Below are 22,659 nucleotides of genomic sequence, written 5' to 3'. Positions count from 1 at the left end.
GAGAACGGTTAGACTGTTACAATTCGCTAGCTGATGGCGTGATCATATATAAGTAAATTCACAACGAACTGGGATGTGTGGTATTATCCCCATAAGCGAAGCCTTTATTTCTTAGGCTCTTGCTTTATATTTGCTGAATATTGTAATCAGGATTAATGAGGCCGGCGGTTTCATGAGAAGTCGACCTGCCCAATGGCTGTTAACTAATCATACCAAAGTGGGATTAGTGGTCAATAAAAATGGCTATAGCGAAATGAGGACCATCTACAAGAGCATACTACCGTGAACGTCGGGAGCGCTCTAGTTCCAGCCCAGCTCTTTGTCATTATAGCAGCAGCGAGAAGCGGTCACCGAGGACTGCAAGAGCTGTGCGTAGACGGAGAGAGAGAAGTGATATTTACACGAAAATTTCCCCTTTTCCCTTCCCGCCCCCCTCCCCAGCCTCTCAATTTTCAGGAAGTTGATCGTCATAATGACACAGGTTTTGGACCAGGAGCAGATAAATTATCTAGTCTCAAATTGAGAGATATGGCCCAACAGGGAAGTGTTACACTACAGGTAAAAGGAAAGTCAGTGACATTCACGATATTTCTGCCGATATTTATAAAATTTTTAAAAATGTTCATCACAAAATGACTATAAAATTGTTAAATTTTCGTTATATTCGGGACAGAAGTCCGTAATCAATATTAGTGTAAGAAGTGAACATCACAGACGCGAAAATGCTTTTGTATTCGTTGTGGCACGGAAGCATGCTTGAAACAAGTGCTGTGAAAGTTCATGACGATTACTGAATACTGGTTGGTATCGCAGACATGCTCTGTTGGTCACAAATCAGGGAACCACACAGGCCAGTCAAGAGTCCATAGCCGGCCGTTGTGGCCGAGCGGTTCTAGGCGCTTCAGTCCGGAATTGCGCTGCTGCTACAGTCGCTGGTTAGAATCCTGTCTCGTTCATGGATGTGTGTGATGTCCTTAGGTTAGTTAGGTTTAAGTAGTTCTAAGTGTAGGGGACTGATGACCTCAGATGTTAAGTCCCATAGTGCTCAGAGCTATTTGAAGAGTCCATTCACACCTCAAGGCGACTGTGGAGTGAAGTGCAGTGTGGGATCTTGCATTATCCTGTTGAAAAATTCGTACACTGGTCATGAAAGGTGTGACTGCAGGTTCCACCATAGTTGCCATGGACTAGCGAGCATTCAGCCTCCTTTCGACAAGTACCTTATAAGTCCTGTTGTCATTCAATAGCTTCCACGACCCGTTTCCAGGAGCTTGAGAGGTATGGCTCTTAAGAATCGGTGGTTCCTGAGACCTTCCACCAGGTCGTCTACTGACACGTTGACGTAGATCTGATAGCCACAAACAGAAACGAGACTTATCACTGGACCCCACTGAACACCACTCAACGTCCCATTTTACTCTGGCTCTACACTAAGCAAGTCTATTGTCTGTGGTATGGTTTCAGCGGGAGTTGATGCATGGTAGCTCGAGATCTCAGCCCAGCTTACAATCAGCTGTTCCAGATTGTTCATAATAACATCCTTTCTGTAGAATTTTGATGAGGACTGACTCCACAGTCTAAATTTGTGAATGAAGTCATTCCACGATTGCAATTCCAACACTTTGTCGTTGTCAATCATTAGGGGATGTTAGATACCAATTCTTTCTTTCTTTCTTTCTTTCACTTTCGCCGTAGTCCCGCAGCGATCGCATGGTTACAACGGATTTGGCAATGTTAATGTTCGGGATGGCTGGATGCCCTTCCTGCCGCCACCCCATACCCCCCAGGACGGAATCAGTAAACCCCAAAAATCTGAGTCTAGTGTAAATCCTGAAATAGTACGGACGCGTTGGAAATGTCTGCGATGCGTGTAACTGAGGCGGAACATGGGGACCAGCCCGGTATTCATCTAGCGGGATGTGGAAAACCGCCTAAAAACCACATCCAGGCTGGCCGGCTCACCGGCCCTCGTCGGTAAACCGTCGGGCGGATTTGATTCGGGGCCGACGCGCCTATCCGAGTCCAAGAAGCAACGCGTTAGCGCGCTCGGCTACCCTGGCGGGTCGAATGTTCAATTTACAATGTTAAATTATTACGTACTAGAACATAGTTTCCAGCAATCTGAAACCAAATGCCTATGATGGTAAAAGTATAGCCGCTCTTCCACATACCATATCAACACGAATCACGTGCGAAGCACAAAAGCGGTAGTCACCTTGCGTAAAAATAAAAAGAATAAAATAAAAACGACGTCCATAATTATTCACAGCCATATGCGGAATGACTTCATTCAACGCTTTGTGCAGCCTCTTCTCGTATTTCAACTGTTGTAATCTGCGTATTGGTCAGAGCCAGTTGAGCGACCCGAAGATCGCACCGTGGCGTGGTACTTCAGGAAGAACGCGTGTGTACTGTTCTTACCACGCTGTTGTCCTGTCTCGTCACCACTCGTTATGTAGTCATTGCACTACAGCAAGTATGTTTGGGATCTGTCAGTATGGTGCTCCCATGTCCCTCATCCCACTGACTGGACCTTTCACAAAGTCCAAGAGATAACGTTAACCTGCAGGTCTCAGACACGGTGCACGTCCTCGGGGCAAGATGTGTTGCGATCTCCGATGAAAATTTCCAGTAACGGTAGACACACCTAGTAAACGTCATGAACTTACACCATTCTTCATCTTGAGAGGCACCCACATGTCTTGCTCATACTGTGGCATCAAGCAGTCAGGCCTGCAAGATGAGTGGTCTGCCAAGCGAGTGGATTCATTCTTATTTATCGAGTAACACGAACTCTCGTACTCACAATTAAGTTACAAGTTATCCTCCTATATGAATAATACGCAATGGAAACGCACTCTGACTATCAGTAATTTACAGAACTCTGACTGTTCACTGCGCACTGGCAATACCACATTTTCTTTTCTTTTTATTTAACGGCTTTTATCAACACGTGGCCATCGCACTGAATATGAGTGGCGCACACATTATAAATTCTGGATACCATGACAACATACAATTCGAAGGAATAGGCCACCAATCTTTTTCTTTTCACTATCTTATTTATTCCGATAAATTCTATAACCTAAACACACAAATTCTATAACCTACAACAATAACACACGAGAAATTCCGCCCAGTGGGCATGGCTTTACATTGGTGAATCTCTATCTTATGGTCTCGTAATTATTTAACGCTAAGTGCACTTTCTGGATAGGATGGTGGATCTTTTATTATATCTCACACTTCGACTCTCACAATCATCATCATGAAACTTTCCTCCAGACCGAGCAGTACAAAAGGAACACGCATAACCCACTACCTCTGAAACTACCTTGCTACTCTCCCATGCAAACCACACATACTTAAATTACATGACATACACCACACTACAACATGAAATACTACACAGGGAATAGTCACAACATTATCACTTTCAGCTTTCCCACTTCAATTAATATTTATCCCAGTTTCACACGACACTGCCCCACTTCGTAATTCTACTTTCCTACTATGAACTCTGGAGATATAAGCACGTCTTCCTGTGCAATGCAAGCCATGTGGCGTTGCTGGATAGACGGCTGACTCACCTTGCTTCTCTCTCAGAGTATTATAGTTTGAATCAAGCGTCACACGGAAACATATCTCGCAAAGTAATATTAAGAACATATTTATCACACACACGAGTCCTCAACTGACACCATGGACGAGTACTTCTCTTTATCCTTTGTCTCATGCACAGATTGAGACTCACACAGTACTCACAACGTGGAAGTACTCGTCTCTAATTTCAAGTCCTGCACACGCCATTTCTTAAATATTTCAACTTATAGTACACACGCTAGTAATTCAGCTTAACTTAAGCACACAGAAGTATTTCAACTTATTGCTACACGTGGTTTCATTGTGACCGTTGGTCACTTCCGAAGATTACTACGATCCCATTAATATTACCTGCCTGACATTTAATTCTCCCCACAAAAGTTCCTGAAATAGAGAAATTATTATTTCAAACTACTCTTAAATATTCCACATGCATACCATGTCTCCACTCTTTTGTCTTTACGGAGCACACCTAAGACAGGTCTTAACAGCACAAGATCCAGCGGCAGAGTGCTGAAACATGGCCATTCTTCAGGTCATCTCGCACCTCTGCCGAAGTGGGAGAGCACCTTGCTACCGTATTAGTCAGCCACATTTCAGGCGCTCAAAGCTCATGTAAATTTCATCTCTTTGGTCTCACCAAAGGTGGCCAAAGGATCGTCTCAAAGATGATCATATATTCACATTCACTATCTGCAGTTAGCAGACGACCATACATTCATTCATTTCACAGATCTCACCAAACTGGATGTAGGGATTTATTTTGTGGGAGTGCACATGTGATCAATTAAATAAATAAATTGTCATTCTTTCCCACACTGGTATCCGGCTTCACTGTATTAATTGAAATTGAGATATTTTACAAAAAATGTGTTGTTCTGACAAAAATAATGAAGTATGTTGTACCTATTTTCAATGTCGGGCGGTACTGTACCCTTTCAATCTGTAGGATTTGTTTTTTTTTCTGTACTGAAAATGAGTTCGATTAAGGATGAAGTTTTTATTAACACATCACGGAAATTCTAGACTATGTTTGCTAGCGTTCGGTCGAGTTGTCACTTCTGTAACACTTTCCACTTCCGTGAGTGTATGCGAACTGTGAAATCATTTACGTACTTCGGGATACAGAGAATGCAGTTTCGTTGCAAGTATAGTTAGAGGTAGTAAAGGGACAGAACATGTGTCTTACTACTGATGTGACATTTAGCCTTATGCGAGCAGCTGATCATTACAGTCTCACCTGATTCCATGGCTCCCGTTATTACTCGCACATCAAAGATTTTAACAGTAGTAATTTCTACGTCACGTGACAAAGAAACGCTCACACACTCAGCGGTCACAGACACTCATAGACCCCATAGTGAATGACGAGGAGATCATCGATTTCATCCTTCGTCACTCACAAACAGAAACACAGGCGGATACTAGCCTGTTCGTGAATGGGACATTGTGCCCTGGGAGTAAATCAAAGATGGTACTGTGGGACGGCGGGTTTATTAATTGTTATATAAATGTTTTGTAGAAACGATGCATTTCCTGGCCAATGCACCATATGTGGGGCGGCGGGTGAAAATTAGTTGTTAATTATAAATGTAGAAAAGATGCATTTCCCAGCCAATTAGCAACTTATGTGGGGCGGCGGGTGGAATTATTGTTATTAAATGTTCCTTTTATTTATTTATTTATGCTGTTTGCCGTTCTCAACACTGGCTCTCAAACTGCAATATTGGCAACCAGAAAGTGATTATCAAAACGTGAAGCCTGTAATTAGAATTCCTAGTGCACACTTCATCTGAGAAATACATTTATAGCTACAGCTTATAGCTCTGAGGAATTAGGAGATTGTCTGGGATTCATAATCAAAAACGATTCTCTCTAAAATATTCACTATATTCTGAAAGTCACAGACCAAAAAGAATCCACACAATCCAACTACCAGAGCAGTTCAGAGTCTGATGCGCTGATGCAACTATAACTGTTCAAATTAAATGTTTAAGTGAATGCTCGCCGTAATTTTATGATAATGTTCATCTAACGCCACGCTAAATAATGATAGAATGTCTGTCCCGTGGCGGCACATGAAAATACGTCATACGCAATCGGAAGATAGGTCATTAAAGTCATCCCAGAATTAACACTTCACTCGAAAGCGATTTCATGGTTACGCATATCCCGAGTAACTTATTACGGCATCCGAGGCTGTTTATAGCAATGATACCGAGGCGACGCGACTCCCGGCACAGGTGGTGCGCTAATCAGCGTCTGGAGAGAACTTGGGCCTTTTTCTCTCGCGCAGCGTTCTTACATATAAAGCCGCAGTGCGAACGGCTAAGGGAACGCCTGACCAAATCCGCTCTCCCGACTAGCCGCTGGGCTAGTAATGCGTCACTTTAAGTTATTGAATAAATCATTGCTTCCTTTGCTGATGGCCGATGAAGCTCTCAATTTCAATGTGCAATCAGCACACAGGTAAGTAATCATAATAAAAGTCTGACGTGGCTAAGTCAAATATTTTGGGCGAGAGAATTAATTTAATTACACTACACGCAGTAGACGAGCTCTGAACTTGCCCTTTGGAGATACGCTATCGCTATAGTTTTATAGTTATTCAGTTGAAACTTCTCACATCTTTATGATTATAGCGGATCTCCCTTCTACTTAAATTTAAACATCCTAGCCTTATTTATTCGCCTACTTAATCTATCTTGCTTCCTTAATTTTTAAGACAAAAACCAGAAAATTATGAATTTCAACTAAAATTTTAATTTGTGAGATCCAGAATACTGTTTCTACTAAATTATTATGAAAAAGGAATCTAAATACAAATTTTTAAGTTTCTAGCTCTTTTCTGTTGCACCAATGATTTTTACAGAAAAACATCCAAATTTCGAAAATGGTTAAAGTTATTGAACTGATATTCAACACATATTGATTTAGTATTACTCCTGAAATGCTAGAAACGTTTCAGGTTATTTACTTGATTTTCAAGGTATTGCGCAACATTTATGACGTCAGAGCTAGTTACAGCGGACTGGCTGGCACACAATGGAAGGACTGATGTGAATTTTATACGGCGTGAGTAAGCTGCTTCCCTACAGTACCAATCGGCCAGCTCTGTAGTTTCGACCAACGTTTTTCGTGGTTGTAAGGCAAATGCCGCAGCTGTTCAAATGGTTCAAACGGCTCTGAGCACTATTGGACTTAACAGCGGAGGTCATCAGTGCCCTAGAACTTAGAACTACTTAAGCCCAACTAACCTAAAGACATCACACACATCCATGCCCGAGGCAGGATTCGAACCTGCGACCGTAGCGGTCGCGCTGTTCCAGACTGAAGCGCCTAGAACCGCTCGGCCACTCCGGCCGGCGCCGCAGCTGTGAACCTCGTCCCAAGTATTCTCGATTGGGCACTTCTTTGCCACGCCCTTAGCTCACTGATGTATGGCCGAAAAGAATCGGGAGACGGATAATGATCCACTCTACCCGATTTGATACGAAATGAAAAATGTGAAAAAGAGAAAAAAAGTCTATACTGCAGATAAACGTTGGCGTACAAAACAAGCGTCTCTACCACAAATATCCATACCTATATAACAGAAATCCCAGTCATATATATGTGTGTTTAAATCCACAGTTACAATATCATATAATTAAATCATTCAATGCAGCAACAACATAGACATTTTTCTCTCTCCCTCTCTCTCTCTCCCTGCCCCCCCCCCCCCCCTCTCTCTCTCTCTCTCTCTCTCTCTCTCTCTCTCTCTCTCTCTCTCTCTCTCTCTCCCCCCCCCCTCCCTTCCTCCCTCTCCCTCTCCTCCATGAAAACTCATAGTTCAGTCGTTCTGCTCATAGAATGTACCTCTCATAGGTTCCTTTTTTTCCGTTTCCAGACTGACTTTAGCTTATAGCTGAATATCTGAATATATTCGAATCTCTGTCTTCCACAACTGTTTGTCGTGTCCTGACGTAAGTGGGATTGGGAGAAAAGGGGTTACTGGTCAGTCTGCGCTCCCGAGGTACAGAGCGGAAGGCAGAAGGACAATTGACAGTGAACGCATTTAATTGTTTTCTTCTATCTGAACCAACACTAGTGCAGGCATTTACTAGAAATGCAGTTGGTGAGACTTGGTAGGGAACTCATTGTGGGGATTCTTAGACAAACAGGGTTTTGAAATAGTTGTTTATTCCAGACAGGACTAACTAATACACTGGAGGCTAGTTCTAGGGTTAGAAAAAGCATGAATAACACTGTTACAACATAAGCCAATGCAGAAGTCCCAGGAGTGGATGCTAATCACAGTAGCAACCACTAGCAGCAAACATATTTAATGTGACACTGTTCACTGAGGCACTCCAAGTGAGAGAGCAGACTTACGCGAAGCTGGACCGAGGCTGGAGTCAACGGACGCAGATTCGGTACCCAGATCGTCTGACTGAGAACTCCGCCAAAATGCGGAATGTAGGGGTTTTAAAGAGTCGCGTGGGGGCACTGTTTTTCCCACTCAAAGCCACCCAGCCAATCCCTCAGGTCTCTTGCAGGCGCCTGCCAATCACGGTTTAGTTAGGTCCCCTCTACTGCTCCTAAGGCGGGGACGTTAATGCAGTTGCACTAATGCAGTCCGTATTTGGTATCAACATTGTTCAGCTGAAGGCTAAACGTAACTGCTCTGCCAAATAAGGCTTGCAACATTATTGCTATACGTCATTTAGCCCCGCACTTAGGGCTTCCCAGAGTAGGGACTGCTAGGTCAACAGTTTTTTGGGCGTTTTCGCTCTTTCTAACCCTTGTGAGCCTACTGACGTTGCTGTTCTCAGGGCTGGTATCAAGATAGCTTTATACGCTAGTACCTGCCTGTTGGTAAACAAAGTTTTTCGGTGGCAACCTATCACAGCGTCTAGACGACATATGAAGTTACATGTTAACTCCTTGAAGAGTAACTAGCGCCCTGGGACCACGTCTGGGGGCGTCTGCATTTTTGCGAGGCTCTCCCCTTACGGTTTACTTCGTGTAACAATATCTCTCCTAGTTTCGTCTGCCCTCAGCATCGTCTCTGCTTCGGCGCCTTGGAACGTCTGTCCTCCTTTCCCACAGCTTCAAGATAACACTACAGTAGCAAGGAATAATCAATATATTACAGGTTTTTGTCCTCTAATGCCATGGAACGTATTCTCCCTTGTCTTAACGCACGTCCTACCAGTCTGCCCTGTCTTCTAGGTAATGTTTTCGAAACATTCCTCTCCTTGCCGATTCTGCGATGAACCCCCTCATTGCTTTCTCAGTTCGTTTAATTTTTAGCATCCTTCTCTAACATGCATGTCAAGTGCTTCGATTCTCTTATTTTTCAAATTTCTCGCAGCAGTACCGATTCACTTTCATACTCTTGATCTTCAAAAATTCTGTAGTTGCACTCGGCCTTAAAGCTACATTCAGCTTCCTTGTAAGAAGGTGTAGACAGCCTAAGAAGATTATTTAGATTCTTGTTCGTGGTGGAACATTCACACTTAATGATCCTTGGAGGTACAGTGTTCCATATGAAGCTAAGATAACACGAACGTTCAGAATTGGTCAACTGAGGATTTATATTTTTTTCTGTTGAGCTAGTGAGATCCCAACAACTATAGTCACATCTCACTTAATCTCTTACAGGATGGGCACACGAAATACATGTAGTATCGTATTCGTGCAGTAGTGTTTCAAATCCTTGAACAGCCGTTTTCCATCTCTACATGTGTTGGCTTGAAAGTCGGTACAGTTCAGCACCATTTGGAAGTGGGATGCACAACGCTCTCCCACCCATTCTTATCTTCCTACACTACTGGCCATTAAAATTGCTACACCACGAAGATGACCTGCTACAGACGCCAAATTTAACCGACAGGAAGAAGAAGAAGAAGATATGCAAATGATTAGCTTTTCAGAGCATTCACACAAGATTGGCGCCGATGGCGACGCCTACAACGTGCTGACATGAGGAAAGTTTCCAACCTATTTCTCATACACAAACAGCAGTTGACCGGCGTTGCCTGGTGAAACGATGTTGTGACGCCTCGTGTAAGGACGAGAAATGCGTACCATGACGTTTCGGACTTTGATAAAGGTCTGATTGTACCCTATCGCGATTGCGGTTTATCGTATAGCGACATTGGTGCTCGCATTGGTCTAGATCCAATGACTGTTAGCACAATATGGAATCGGTGGGTTCAGGAGGGTAATACGGAACGCCGTGCTGGATCCCAACGGCCTCGTATCACTAGCAGTCGAGATGACAGGCATCTTATCCGCATGGCTGTAACGTACCGTGCAGCTACGTCTCGATCCCTGAGTCAGTTGGTGGGGACGTTCGCAAGACAACAACCATCTGTACGAACAGTTCGACGACGTTTGCAGCAACATGGACTATCAGCTCGGAGACCATGGCTGCGGTTACCTTTGACGCTGCATCACAGACAGGAGCGCCTGCGATGATGTACTCAACGACGAACCTGGGTGCACGAATGGCAAAACGTCATTTTTTCGGATGAATCCAGGTTCTGTTCACAGCATCATGATGGTCGCATCCGTGTTTGGCGACATAGCGGTGAACGCACATTGGAAGCGTGTATTCGTCATCTCCATACTGGCGTATCACCCGGCAGGATGGTATGAGGTGCCATTGGTTACACGTCTCGGTCACCTCTTGTTCAGACTGACGCCACTTTGAACAGTGGACGTTACATTTCAGATGTGTTACGACCCTTGGCTCCACCCTTCATTAAATCCCATCGAAACCCTACATTTCAGCAGGATAATACGCGACCGCATGTTGCAGGTCCTGTACGGGCCTTTCTGGATACAGAAAATGTTCGACTGCTGCCCTGGCCATCACATTCTCCAGATCTCTCACCAATTGAAAACGTCTGGTCAATGGTGGCCGAGCAACTGATGATGAACTGTGGTATCGTGTTTAAGCTGCATGGGCAGCTGTACCTGCACACGCCATCCAAGCTCTGTTTGATTCAATGCCCAGGCGTATCAAGGCCGTTGTTATGGCCAGAGGTGGTTGTTCTGGGTACTGATTTCTCAGGATCTATGCACCCAAATTGCGTGAAAATTTAATCACATGTCAGTTCTAGTATAATATATTCGTCCAATGAATACCCGTTTATCATCTGCATTTCTTCTTGGTGTAGCAATGTTAATGGCCAACAGTGTTTTTTGGAGCCACTTCCTCTCATTTGAGAATCAGTCAACCTCAAGAATCTGAAAGTACCTCGTTCTAGTTCTCCAACCAAAGAAAAGTCCATATCAGTATAGGTAATTTGACTCTAAGCTGATCCCTCGCCTTAGGATTGGGTGTAATAAGACAATAGTGTACTCGTGCCTGTTTCCTCAGTCATGTCCTTCCAAACAATGTGTGGTTGTAACGAAATGTAAGTTAGCCTTTTGCATCGTTTCTTCTCCCTGCAGGATGGCCGTGCTCAGGTACCTGACGTTGCTGGTGGCGGTGGTGTCGGTGCTGGTGTGGCTGAAGCTGAACCAGACTCCGGCGGTGCCGCGGCTGGACAGCACCTGGTGGGTGACTCGCCGCCCCGAGAAGGCCGACGGCTCCATCCGGCCCTTCACCATCAACATCTCAGACAGTGTAAGCCGACAGTGTTCAGCTCACCCCTAAGTCAGCGAGCACCCAAGTGTATTTCCAACAACAAATTTAGATACACTTTCCTGGGGCACACCTAAAGTTGCGTGTACATTTGTTGATGACTCTCCATCCAAAATTACACGCTATGCCCTCCCTAGCAAAAAATCTTCAGTGCACTTACAAATTTCGTTTGATACTCCATACGAATGCACTTTCGTTAGTAAACGTTGCTGTGATAATGAGTCAAATGTGAACCGTGAATTTACTTACAAAACTTTTTCTTAAGAATTTATTTACTAGCGATTCATCAAGAACATTAACACATTTGATCACACTCTGTGAGCGTGGAAGTAGTTGCCAGTGCGTAACTGATGAAAACAAATCAAATTTCTTTCAACAAATGGAAATTTTATTCCTAAAAACGTTTTTTTTTTAGAAACAGATTTAAAATTATAATCATAAAGTTCCCTCTAAATATCAAGTTACAATTTATTCAGAGGCAGGAAGAACAAATTTTTGACAGTATGAGCTTTCGGGCTGAGAACCTTGCCGCTCCCTTTTGACACGGCCGTAGTCAAGACCGCTCACAGCAACCTCTGAAAGACTACGCTGGTGGAAATCTGCAGCCCACCGTATTACTTTAAACTAAAAATTTTAACAACTCACACAAGCACATAAACTATGTACCCCATGGGAGGGATGGAAATGGTACAAAACACTAACATTAAAAGATTAACTTGCCACCGATGGTGCAACTTGATTTAAAAAAAAAAAACTCTTACGGTGGAAGGGTGGCAATTTTTTATATATATATATATATATATATATATATATATATATATATATATATATATTTATTTATTTATTTATTAAGTTTCCGTAATTTTTTTAAACAACGACAACTTAGTTACACGAAAGCAGTGTTTCAGCTATTCTCTTACGTAGTCATCAAAAGAACTGAGACACTTGTCATATCGTGCAATCAGCTTCTGTATTTCTGTGTCGTAGAAGTTTGCCGTCTGTGAGCCGAAAGAGCAAGTGAGAGTCGTCCGCTTGGTTTCCAGGGTCAAGTAAGAAATCCACATCTCATTGACCGTGACGATCCAGTCGAGGAACTCGTCGCCGTCATCATGATGCCGCTGCAGAAATGTCAGTGCTGCCCCAAGGCGTTTCGTTTTGTGCTCAGGTGTCAGGTTTTTGGCACGCAAATGGCAGACAATTTCTTGAACAGCAGGTGGTTAGCGACGATTTCATGCAAGAAAGATCGCGATATCTGCGGAAATTAGCTGCTGAGCTCCGTAATCATGAAGCGACGGTCTGCAGGAAACGCTGCCGCGCCAGCTCAACGAGAAGGTCACTGCTGAGGGACGGTCGTCCACTGCGCCGTTTATCAATGATACTTTGATGACCTTCGGAAAAAAACTTACACCAGCGAAGCACCAACTGTTTGAGCATGGTTTTCTTCCCGTAGAGCCAACAGATGAATTTTGATGGCGCTATGTTTTGTGCATTAAAGAACCTTATCACTGGCCGAGCCTCGTAGGCGGCGGAAGAACGAATAAGAGACACCATTCTGGGGCTCTGGTGTCGCAGTACTGGCACCTTTTCGGCCGGCATTTAAGTGTCACGTCACAGATCTGTGGTGCATGCGCTATCTTCCCAGCTAAATACGTCTACTTTAAAGGAAACAACATCGGGAAACTTACTTTCTGGATGTAACTCGAGTGGACCCAAAATTGAACTTTATGGGACTCTCATTGTGATTTCTCCTCAGTAACCAAAATTTTCTGCCCTTCCAACATTGTTTGAATTTATCTGACACATTTATACTTTCTTGGAGACATATTGTGTCTCGACTTTATCTTAGCTAAGAATAGAAGCTGAAGAAATGAATCAAAATTTATGCTTGTTTTGCTGAGAAGTTAATTGTAGTTTGTGTTAGCTCTGTTAGCCAGGATGGTGTAGTGGATAGCACATCTGCCTTATAAGAAAGAGACCTGGTTTCAAGTCCTGGCTTGGGCACAAATTTTAATTCATTACTTCAGCTTTTATCTTTATTGTTTGAAATATTCAGCACAACTTCTTGAATTCAGCTTGTTAAGTAGGTATCAAATCAGTTATGTGTAAAGCCATCAGTGCCGTAAAAGTTGAGTTTTGGAGAGTGTATGTAACAAGCCCTTAACAACCAAATGCCTTAGAAATATCACAAAAATACCAACTGGTGATATTTTATTATTTAAGGCTCGTAATATTTGATGAGTGAATGTGTAAATAGCATTCTCAGTCGAGCAACCCTTCTGAAATCCAAAGCAAATTGTTTATACTTAAATATGAGACTACTCTTGAGTATTGTACATTACTTCTTCGAATATTTTGGAAAAGATGTCAGTAAGGAAATTCGATGTAATTATTTAAGTGTTTCTTGTCAGACATTTAGAAAAGAAGTTTAACAACTGCATATTTTAATATGCCTGGAAAAATTCCCTGCGTCATTGATCCATTCCATATATCACTAAGGACTTTACTTATTAAGTTAAAACAGTTTTTTAGAATTCTGTTTGAAAGTCCATCAACACCATATGAGCTTTTGTATCGTAGAATTTTTATAATTGTATTAATTTCAATGAACAATATTAGAGTTACTTCTAGTTCCTTAACTTTCGCGATGTCATACTAGAAGAGTGAGAGCTGGGTTATCACATGACAATTTTTTTTAATTCTGTGATGGCTGGCGTGGGGATCATTCTGTTGGAGATACCTATAATATACTGCCTGACAAAATGTGGAAGGGGGGATTGAAACAAAATGTTCAAATGTGTGTGAAATCTTATGGGATTTAACTGCTAAGGTCATCAGTCCCTAAGCTTACACACTACTTAACCTAAATTATCCTAAGGACAAACACACACACACCCATGCCCGAGGGAGGACTCGAACTCCGCCGGAACCAGCCGCAGAAATGAAACATCACGGGTTGAGAGGGTATACGATGTTATTTCAGCGACGATTATATCGAGTCAAACTTACAAAGAAGTTGGCAGTACGAGCCCACTCACCAGTATGTCGTTGCACCCTCCGTTGCCTGGATGCATGCACTGATTCGGTTGGGAAGGGTGTCAAGAGCCGTTGTATCACAGCCTGAGGCAAGACGGCTCAAAAAAAAAAAAATGGTTCAAATGGCTCAGCACTATGGGACTTAATATCTTAGGTCATCAGTCCCCTAGAACTAAGAACTACTTAAACCTGACTAACCTAAGGACATCACACACATCAATGCCCGAGGCAGGATTCGAACCTGCGACCGTAGCAGTCCCGCGGTTCCGGACTACAGCGCCTAGAACCGCAGGACCACCGCGGCCGGCCTAAGACGACTCACAACTGGTGTAACTGGCCCTTGATATCCTGGATACTGACACTGGGACGCAGTTGACGTTTGAGCTGGTCCCATGCATGTTCTATTGGGTCAGACCTGAGGATTTTGGTGGTCACAGGAGTACCTTAACATCAAGCAGATAGTTCGTAGAAACATATGCCATGTGTCGACGGGCAACTGTGTTATTGAAAAACGGGACCACGATATTTTCGCCTTATACATAACACAATGAGGATGTAGCATGTACGTGATGTCCTGTTGTACTGTCAAAGTTCCTTCAGTCACTATCAGCCTTGACCTGGAAGCACACCCAGTGGTATGCCACACCAGGAGTAGCTCCACTCTGCCTCTCCAAAACATAGGAAGGAAGGGACCTCTCCCCACGTCGCATCCATACTCACCGACGATGGTCAACCAGGCTAATGGAGAACCACGACTCATTGCTGAACACAATCTGACGCCAATCATCAGTAGTGTATGCTTCCCAGGCACGGCACCCTTCGAAACCCAGCTATTGTTATTGTGGTTTTAATGGCGTCTTACGCATGTGTTGTTGATTCCTTAGTTTGGCCATTGCTTACCTCTGAGCAGTGATGCAGGATGACTGCTGCTTGTCTCTGGCCAATGATGCAAAAAAAAAAAAAAAAATGGCTCTGAGCACTATGGGACTTAACTTCTGTGGCCATCAGTCCCCTAGAACTTAGAACTACTTAAACCTAACTAACCTAAGGACATCACACACATCCATGCCCGAGGCAGGATTCGAACCTGCGACCGTAGCAGTCGCGCGGTTCCGGACTGAGCGCCTTAACCGCGAGACCACCGCGGCCGGCCAATGATGCAGGGTGACATATAATCGCAGGGAGTCCATTACTTGCACAGATGTGAAAAGGTTACGACGTGCTTGGTACACAATACAGCGATCCTCCCATTGTGGTGGTCAGACGTGGTCGACCGGAACCTTGACGACAAGTATGGCTGCCGTCACGTTCCCGTGCAGTCCAACAACAGGCCACTTTCAAATCCAAATTCTCCACAGATCTGGATATTTCACGACTGGACCAGGCGGCCAAATGGAGACCCACAATGAGGCCTCTTTCAAATTCCATCAGGTACTTATAACGCTAAACGTAAACGTCGTGTGACTAGGGCCTCCCGTCGGGTAGACCGTTCGCCGGGTGCAAGTCTTCCGATTTGACGCCACTTCGCATCGATGGGGATGAAATGTTGATGATTAGGACAACACAACACCCAGTCCCTGAGCGGAGAAAATCCCCGACCTAGCCGGGAATCGAACCCGGGCCCTTAAAAGGTTCTGAGCACTATGGGACTTAACATCTGAGGTCATCAGTCACCCTAGAACTTAGAACTACTTAAAACGAACTAACCTAAGGACATCACACACGTCCATGCCCGAGGCAGGATTCGAACCTGCGACCGTAGCAGTTGCGCGGTTCCGGACTGAACCGCCTAGAACCGCTTGGCCACCGCGGCCGGCCCTGAACCCGGGCCTGTAGGACTGACATTCTGTCGCGCTGACCACTCAGCTACCGGGGATGAATGCTTATAACACTGTCTCACAGAAAACACGACATGTTCCTTGAAATGATCACTTAACAGCTGACGCTGTTCATGCGGCAGGCCTGGTAACAAAACTAAATGTGAACAACACTAATGCACTCTACCTATCACAGAGAGCTACAACTCCATCCATTCACATACTTGTTGACAGTGTGCACGTTAACGAAGTTGCTCTAGCGTCCAGCCATCTATTCTGGGTACTTCACTTTTTTTGTCAAGTAGTGCATGTTCTAAGGATCTGCAACAGACAGATATCAAAGATATTAGACAGTAGTTTTGTGGACACTTCTGATAATCTTCTTGTGGACAAATGTGAGCTGTGCATTCCTTCAGCTGCTGGGTAAAGATTTTTGGATCTTACGGTTAAAAGAGGGGCTAACGAGGGGAAAATAGTGTATAGAATCTGACAGGTATTGCATCGGGTATTAGAGCACAGTTCGATTTTAGTCTCTCTGCTGCCTTCGGCTTTGCGCCTGATGAACCATTTAAAATGTTGAAGGTTATCCGAGACTTGCATGAACGCCTCAAATCCACTCCAAAGCTAACGCCACCACTGGAGGGAATTGGCTTCGAGTACGGCTTCAACTCTAAGTACCTGGAGGAAGTGCTGGAGTTCTGGCGCACCAAGTACGACTGGCGCGAGCGCGAGAAGTTCCTGAACAAGTTCCCGCAGTACAAGACGACGGTGGACGGGCTGGTGCTGCACTTCCTGCGCGTCAAGCCGGCAAACGTGCCGAAGGGTGTGGACATCGTGCCGCTGTTGCTGCTACACGGCTGGCCGGGCTCCGTGCGGGAGTTCTACTCCGTCATCCCGCTGCTCACCACGCCGCGAGAGGGGCAGAACTTCGTGTTCGAGGTGGTGGCGCCCTCGCTGCCGGGATACGGCTTCTCGCAGGGCGCCCAGAAGCCCGGCCTGGGCGCCGCGCAGGTGGCGGTCGTCATGAGAGACCTCATGGAGCGCCTGGGCTTCACCAAGTTCTACGTCCAGGGCGGCGACTGGGGTTCCGTCATTGGCACTCACATGGCGACACTCTACCCCGAGAGGTGCGTAACATACTTTTATACCTTTCCAATAATACTCGTATTAAGTTTCTGACTACAAAATGAGGTGACAAGTCATTGGATAGCGATATGCACATATGTAGCTGGCGTTAGTATCGCGTACACAACGTATGAAACGGGAGTGAATTGCCGGAGCTGTCATTTATGCTCGGATGATTCACGTGAAAAGATTTCCAACGTGATTGTGGCCACAAGACGCGTAACGGTAGTTGGAGCTAGACGCATGGGACATTCCGTTCTGGAAATCATTAGGGAATTCAGTATTCCGAGATCCACAGAGACAAGAGTGTGCCGAGAATAACTAATCTGAGGCATTATCTCTCACCACAGACAACGCAGTTGCCGACGGCCTTCACTTAAGAGAGCAGCGGCGTTTACATAGTCACTGCTAATAGACAAGTAACACTGCGCGAAATAAACGCAGAAATCAACGTGCGACGTGCGACGAACGTATCCGTAGGTCAGTGCGGCGAAATTTGGCATTAATGGGCAACGGTAGCAGACGACCGACGCGAGTGCCTTTGTTAACGGCACGACATCGCCTTCAGCACCTCTCTTGGGTTCATTACCATATCCGCTGGATGCTAGACGACTGGAAAACCGTGGCCTGCTCAGACGAGTCCTGATTTCAGTTGCTAGGAGCTGATGGTAGGGTTCGAGTATGGCGCAGACCTTACGACGCCATGGACCCTGGTTGTCAACAAGGCACTGTGCAATCTGGTGGTGGCTGCATAATGGTGTGGGCCGTGTGTGCATGGAATGGATTGGATCGTCTGGTCCAACTGCATCAACCATTCAGTGGAAATTGTTATTTCTACTACTTAAAGACCGTTTGCAGTCATTCATGGACTTCATGTTCTCAAACAACGATGTCATGTCACCGGGCTGCAATTGTTCACGATTGGTTTGAAGAACAATTTGGACAATTCGAGCTAATGCTTTGGCCACCCAGATCGGCCGACATGAATACTATCGAATACATATGGGATACAATCGAGAGGCCAGTTAGTGTATAAAACCTTGCATCGGCAAAAAAAAAAAAAAAAAAAAAAAAAAGCTCTCTGAGCTCTATGGGACTTAACATCTGAGGTCATCAGTCCCCTCATCGGCAACACTTGTGCAATTGTGAACAGCTATAGAGGCAGCAAGGCTCCGTATTCCTGCATGGGGGACTTCCAGCGACTTGTTCAGTCTATGGCACGACGAGCTGCGGCACTAACCCGAATAAAAGGAAGTCCGACACGATGTTAGGAGGTATCCTACGACTTTTGTCACCTCAGTGTGTAGTAACAGTGAGAAAATACAATTTCTGTTATTGCTGCAAAATCACGTGTTACGTGTTCCAATGAGTAACGCAGTTATTTAGCAAATATTAAAAATTACCTGTTAAACGGCCCTCCACAACTGCAGAGCCACTTCTTGTGCAATATCATCATATATTTAAGAGCTTGATTTACACATAAGAGGAAGATGTACTCCATAAGCAAACAGTGACGAGCTGAGCTCCAAGGAATTGCTATAGTACGCGCTTCTTATAGTTTAAGAGGTTCTGTCAGAACGCTAGAGAACAGTCTTGAAACTGTAATTTCATGCCCCCGTTTGATTTTCACAGTTATTCAGCTCCATTTACTTCTTCACGGTAGCAAAATATTTGGGTCGACTGCTTCTTGTCTTGAACGCTGCCACTATTTTATCATTGATCGAGTATGCGATTAAATTAAATTTGTGTGTGATTCTTCCTCGTCGTGAGCCTATACAATAATCATGTCATATTACGGTGAACATTTAACTATACAAATGCGTTTTGAAACTTTTCAACAATAAAGTAACTTACACAATTTTTTTTTATTATTTCGACACCTGTTTAGAGACCCATAAGTGGTCACATGCGTGTCAGATAGCGCAGAGCAGCTATGAGGGAAGTTGGGGGTTGAAGTACCGTCGAAGACGAGTCGTTTGGCACGGAGTACGAGCTCACATTGAGAGAGGGTAGAGGAAATGCTTGTGTCCTTTTCAAATGAACACCCCCAACATTTCCCTTAATCGATTTATGGAGACCATGAAAAATCTGACCCCCTTCCACTACCCCCTCCCCCAAAAGTAAGTGATGGGGGGCGGAGGTGGTTATATTCTATAAATTCCGACCGTAAATATAAGCTGTTATTACACAGCAAAATAATTTTTTCTACTACGTTAATGTTGAACTTTCGCGCACTAGACTGTTAGATTGATCAGTCATACATACAACTGCATTTTGAACAAGATGACCTTCGGTGTCCTACGTGACCTAGCAGATAGACTCTTGAGCTTTATTAGATTCGGGCAAGAAGCCTGTTGGCCGGCTGGGGTGGCCGAGCGGTTCTAGGCGCTACAGTCTGGAACCGCGCAAGACCGCTACGGTCGCAGGTTCGAATCCTGCCTCGGGCATGGGTGTGTGCGATGTCCTTAGGTTAGTTAGGTTTAAGTAGTTCTAAGTTCTAAGGGACTGATCACCTCAGAAGTTAAGTCCCATAGTGCTCAGAGCCATTTGAACCATTTGAAGAAGCCTGATGTGAAAGATGGAAGAAATGTCCGTCAGTATTGAGTTTATCGGTTATTGCGTATTTAAGGTTAAAATACCGTATAGAAACGCGACCGTGGGGTCAGCGTCTTTAATGCATAACAGAGCAGGAAATGCAGATCTCGCAGTGAAGCGCCTTTTCATGGCCCTGCATGGTGGTAGCCTGCATGCTACGCCTGTTGCAAAATCTGCCTGTGACTGACACTGTTGATATCTTGTTTTGTCTTTAATTGCACGTACAAAGATCATCCAAAAAGAAAACAACGGTCGACCTTGTAATACGATACTGTGCCCCCACCCTGCCGCGCGCTTCTCCGCCAGTTTATTCCATTTCCCAAGAGACCGGCCCAGTCTAAGCAAAGAGGCGAGCCAGGCAAAAGCCACTTTCTTATCTGCTTTTCTAATGTGGGATAAATATCTGTCAATTATGAGTTTCACAAAATGCGTCTTTTCACCGATATTAATTTACAAATAATAAAATTGTATGGAGATCACAAAAGGAACGAAGTATAAATCACGAAATTGTACATGATGTTCGTTTATTTTCACGACGAGGAATATTCCGATCCAGCTTACTTCTGTAACGGCAGAATTGAAGAAAAAAGTTGACTAGAAAGTTCTTGTGGATAGCCGTCTTCTCTTCTCCATCTTCTCACTTCTTATGCGCCTTGAGAATGGCGTTGACGTACTCTTCCATTTAAATGTGACAGGTGATGAGACAAGAGTTTAGATAAAATAAGAAAAAAAATAGAAACGAAGCGCCAGAGTATGGAATGCCCAATGTACGAAAAATAACCAAATGGCAAATAAAAACTAAGGAAGACGTAATGAAATACTATCAAACTGTGAACAGACTAAAAGTGATGACGATGATTTTTGGAAACGGAACGGCATCCAGTTGCTCAACTTCGAGCGAACATGACAGACAATCAGTATAAACACTGCCATGGAGGTATGTTCTGTCTCTGCAAATAACTGAAAGGCAGAATGAAATTTTCACTCTGCAGCGGAGTGTGCGCTGATATGAAACTTCCTGGCAGATTAAAACTATGTGCCCGGCCGATACTCGAACTCGGGACCTTTGCCTTTCGCGGGCAGGAGAGCTTCTGTAAAGTTTGGAAGGTAGGAGACGGATACTGGCAGAAGTAAACCTGTGAGTACCGGGCGTCAGTCGTGCTTCGGTAGCTCAGATGGTAGAGCACTTGCCCGCGAAAGGCAAAGGTCCCGAGTTCGATTCTTGGCCGGGCACACAGTTTTAATCTTCCAGGAAGTTTCATATCAGCGCACACTCCGCTGCAGAGTGAAAATCTCATTCTGGGAACATCCCCAGGCTGTGGCTAAGCCATGTCTCCGCAGTATCCTTTCTTTCAGGAGTGCTGGTTCTGCAAGGTTCGCAGGAGAGCTTCTGTAAAGTTTGGAAGGTAAGAGACGGATACTGGCAGAAGTAAAGCTGCGAGTACCGGGCATGAGTCGTGCTTCGGTAGCTCAGATGGTAGAGCACTTGACCGCGAAAGGCAAAGGTCCCGAGTTCGAGTCTCGGCCGGGCACACAGTTTTAATCTGCCAGGAAGTTTCAACTGAAAGGCAGTTTTGCTGTACCTGTTTCGCTTCTTTTATTTATGAAGCACCTTCAGTGGCCTACAATACATGTCTGTTTTTGTATAGATATTGAATGCATTATTTATTAGCTACAAGTGTGTTAAGATGTTAGGTTTTCTTATGTCATTCCTTTGTTTTTCAGGTTAGAAACAAATTTTGCAGCATATCTTTCGTGAGATTAAATTATCGTTTGGTGTTATTTACGATTTCCGAACGATAATTTAACGCCACGAAACTTGTGCTGCAAAACTCGCTTCTAACATGGAAAACAGGAGAGTGACATGAGAGAACGTAACATATTAACATACTTGTAACTAATGCATGATGTACTTATTATACATACAAAAACAAACATGTATGATAGACCACTGAAGATGCTTCACAAATGAAAGAAGCGACAGAAAACGAAAAGTGAGGATAAAAATCTGAAATGCCTGGGTGGCATCGAATTGCAACTGCGTGAGAAGAAAGAAACTGGCTCCAACTGAATAAAGTACTTGGTGCTACATAAAATACAGGGGATACGGGGAAAAGAAAATGATGGCGTAATTTGTAAGGTGACTTTATTTTTAGTTGTCCTATGAACCCTAGATGACTATTATTCAACTTTCATTATACACCTGTCTTTAAAAGACTATTTTCTGGATGGCATACGTTTTTAGGTGATATTACACATTATTTTCGATGAATACGAGTCGATGTTCACCTTTAAAAGGAAGTTTGTTCTAAAAAATTTGACAGTCTGTATTTGCGAAATGTTCACTCACCGTTATACTCTAATAAATTACATGATCTACATTTCAGAGTATTAGGCTACCACTCCAACCTGTGTTTCTCGCAAACAGCGACGAGTACTTTGAAGAGGATACTCGGCAGCTTCTGGCCTACGCTCATCGTCGAAGAACAGTACGTCGATAAAGTTTATCCTCTCAGCGAGAAAATGTTCGCCCACTTGTTAGAGGAGTCGGGCTACATGCACATTCAGTCATCCAAACCAGACACTATCGGTAAGTTTTATTTTTTTATACGTATAGGCGATCAATAGAATAAGATTTTTTATTTTGTTTAGAAGTTTAAGCTACCGGCCATTACAATATCAACACAAAGACGGCACGCAGCATGTAACAAGTGCCAGAATCGCATGAAGTGTATCACACGCTGGGATAAGCAAATGCACAAAGTACGTTCTGTATACAAGCAAAGATTACGCAACTAGTTTCCTAGTCGCAAATCGCATTTGAATGTTGGATGTTTGGCAGAAGAC

General features: G+C 44.1%; 1 protein-coding gene across 1 annotated transcript in view; it reads left to right on the top strand.

The window, feature by feature from the left end:
- LOC124598550 (juvenile hormone epoxide hydrolase 1-like) overlaps positions 1–22,659 on the top strand; it is a 48,108-nt gene that overhangs the window by 12,779 nt on the left and 12,670 nt on the right. Inside the window, exons 2-4 of the mRNA XM_047136008.1 lie at positions 11,050–11,224; positions 16,675–17,219; positions 22,200–22,402. Of these exons, the coding sequence (XP_046991964.1) occupies positions 11,051–11,224; positions 16,675–17,219; positions 22,200–22,402 (922 nt within the window). The 5' untranslated portion in view covers position 11,050. The remainder of the gene's footprint in view (positions 1–11,049; positions 11,225–16,674; positions 17,220–22,199; positions 22,403–22,659) is intronic.

Source organism: Schistocerca americana, chromosome 1, assembly GCF_021461395.2.
Source record: "Schistocerca americana isolate TAMUIC-IGC-003095 chromosome 1, iqSchAmer2.1, whole genome shotgun sequence".
NCBI lineage: Eukaryota > Metazoa > Arthropoda > Insecta > Orthoptera > Acrididae > Schistocerca > Schistocerca americana.
The sequence above is the reverse complement of the archived record's forward strand: the minus strand, read 5'-3'. Positions and strand labels throughout refer to the sequence as shown.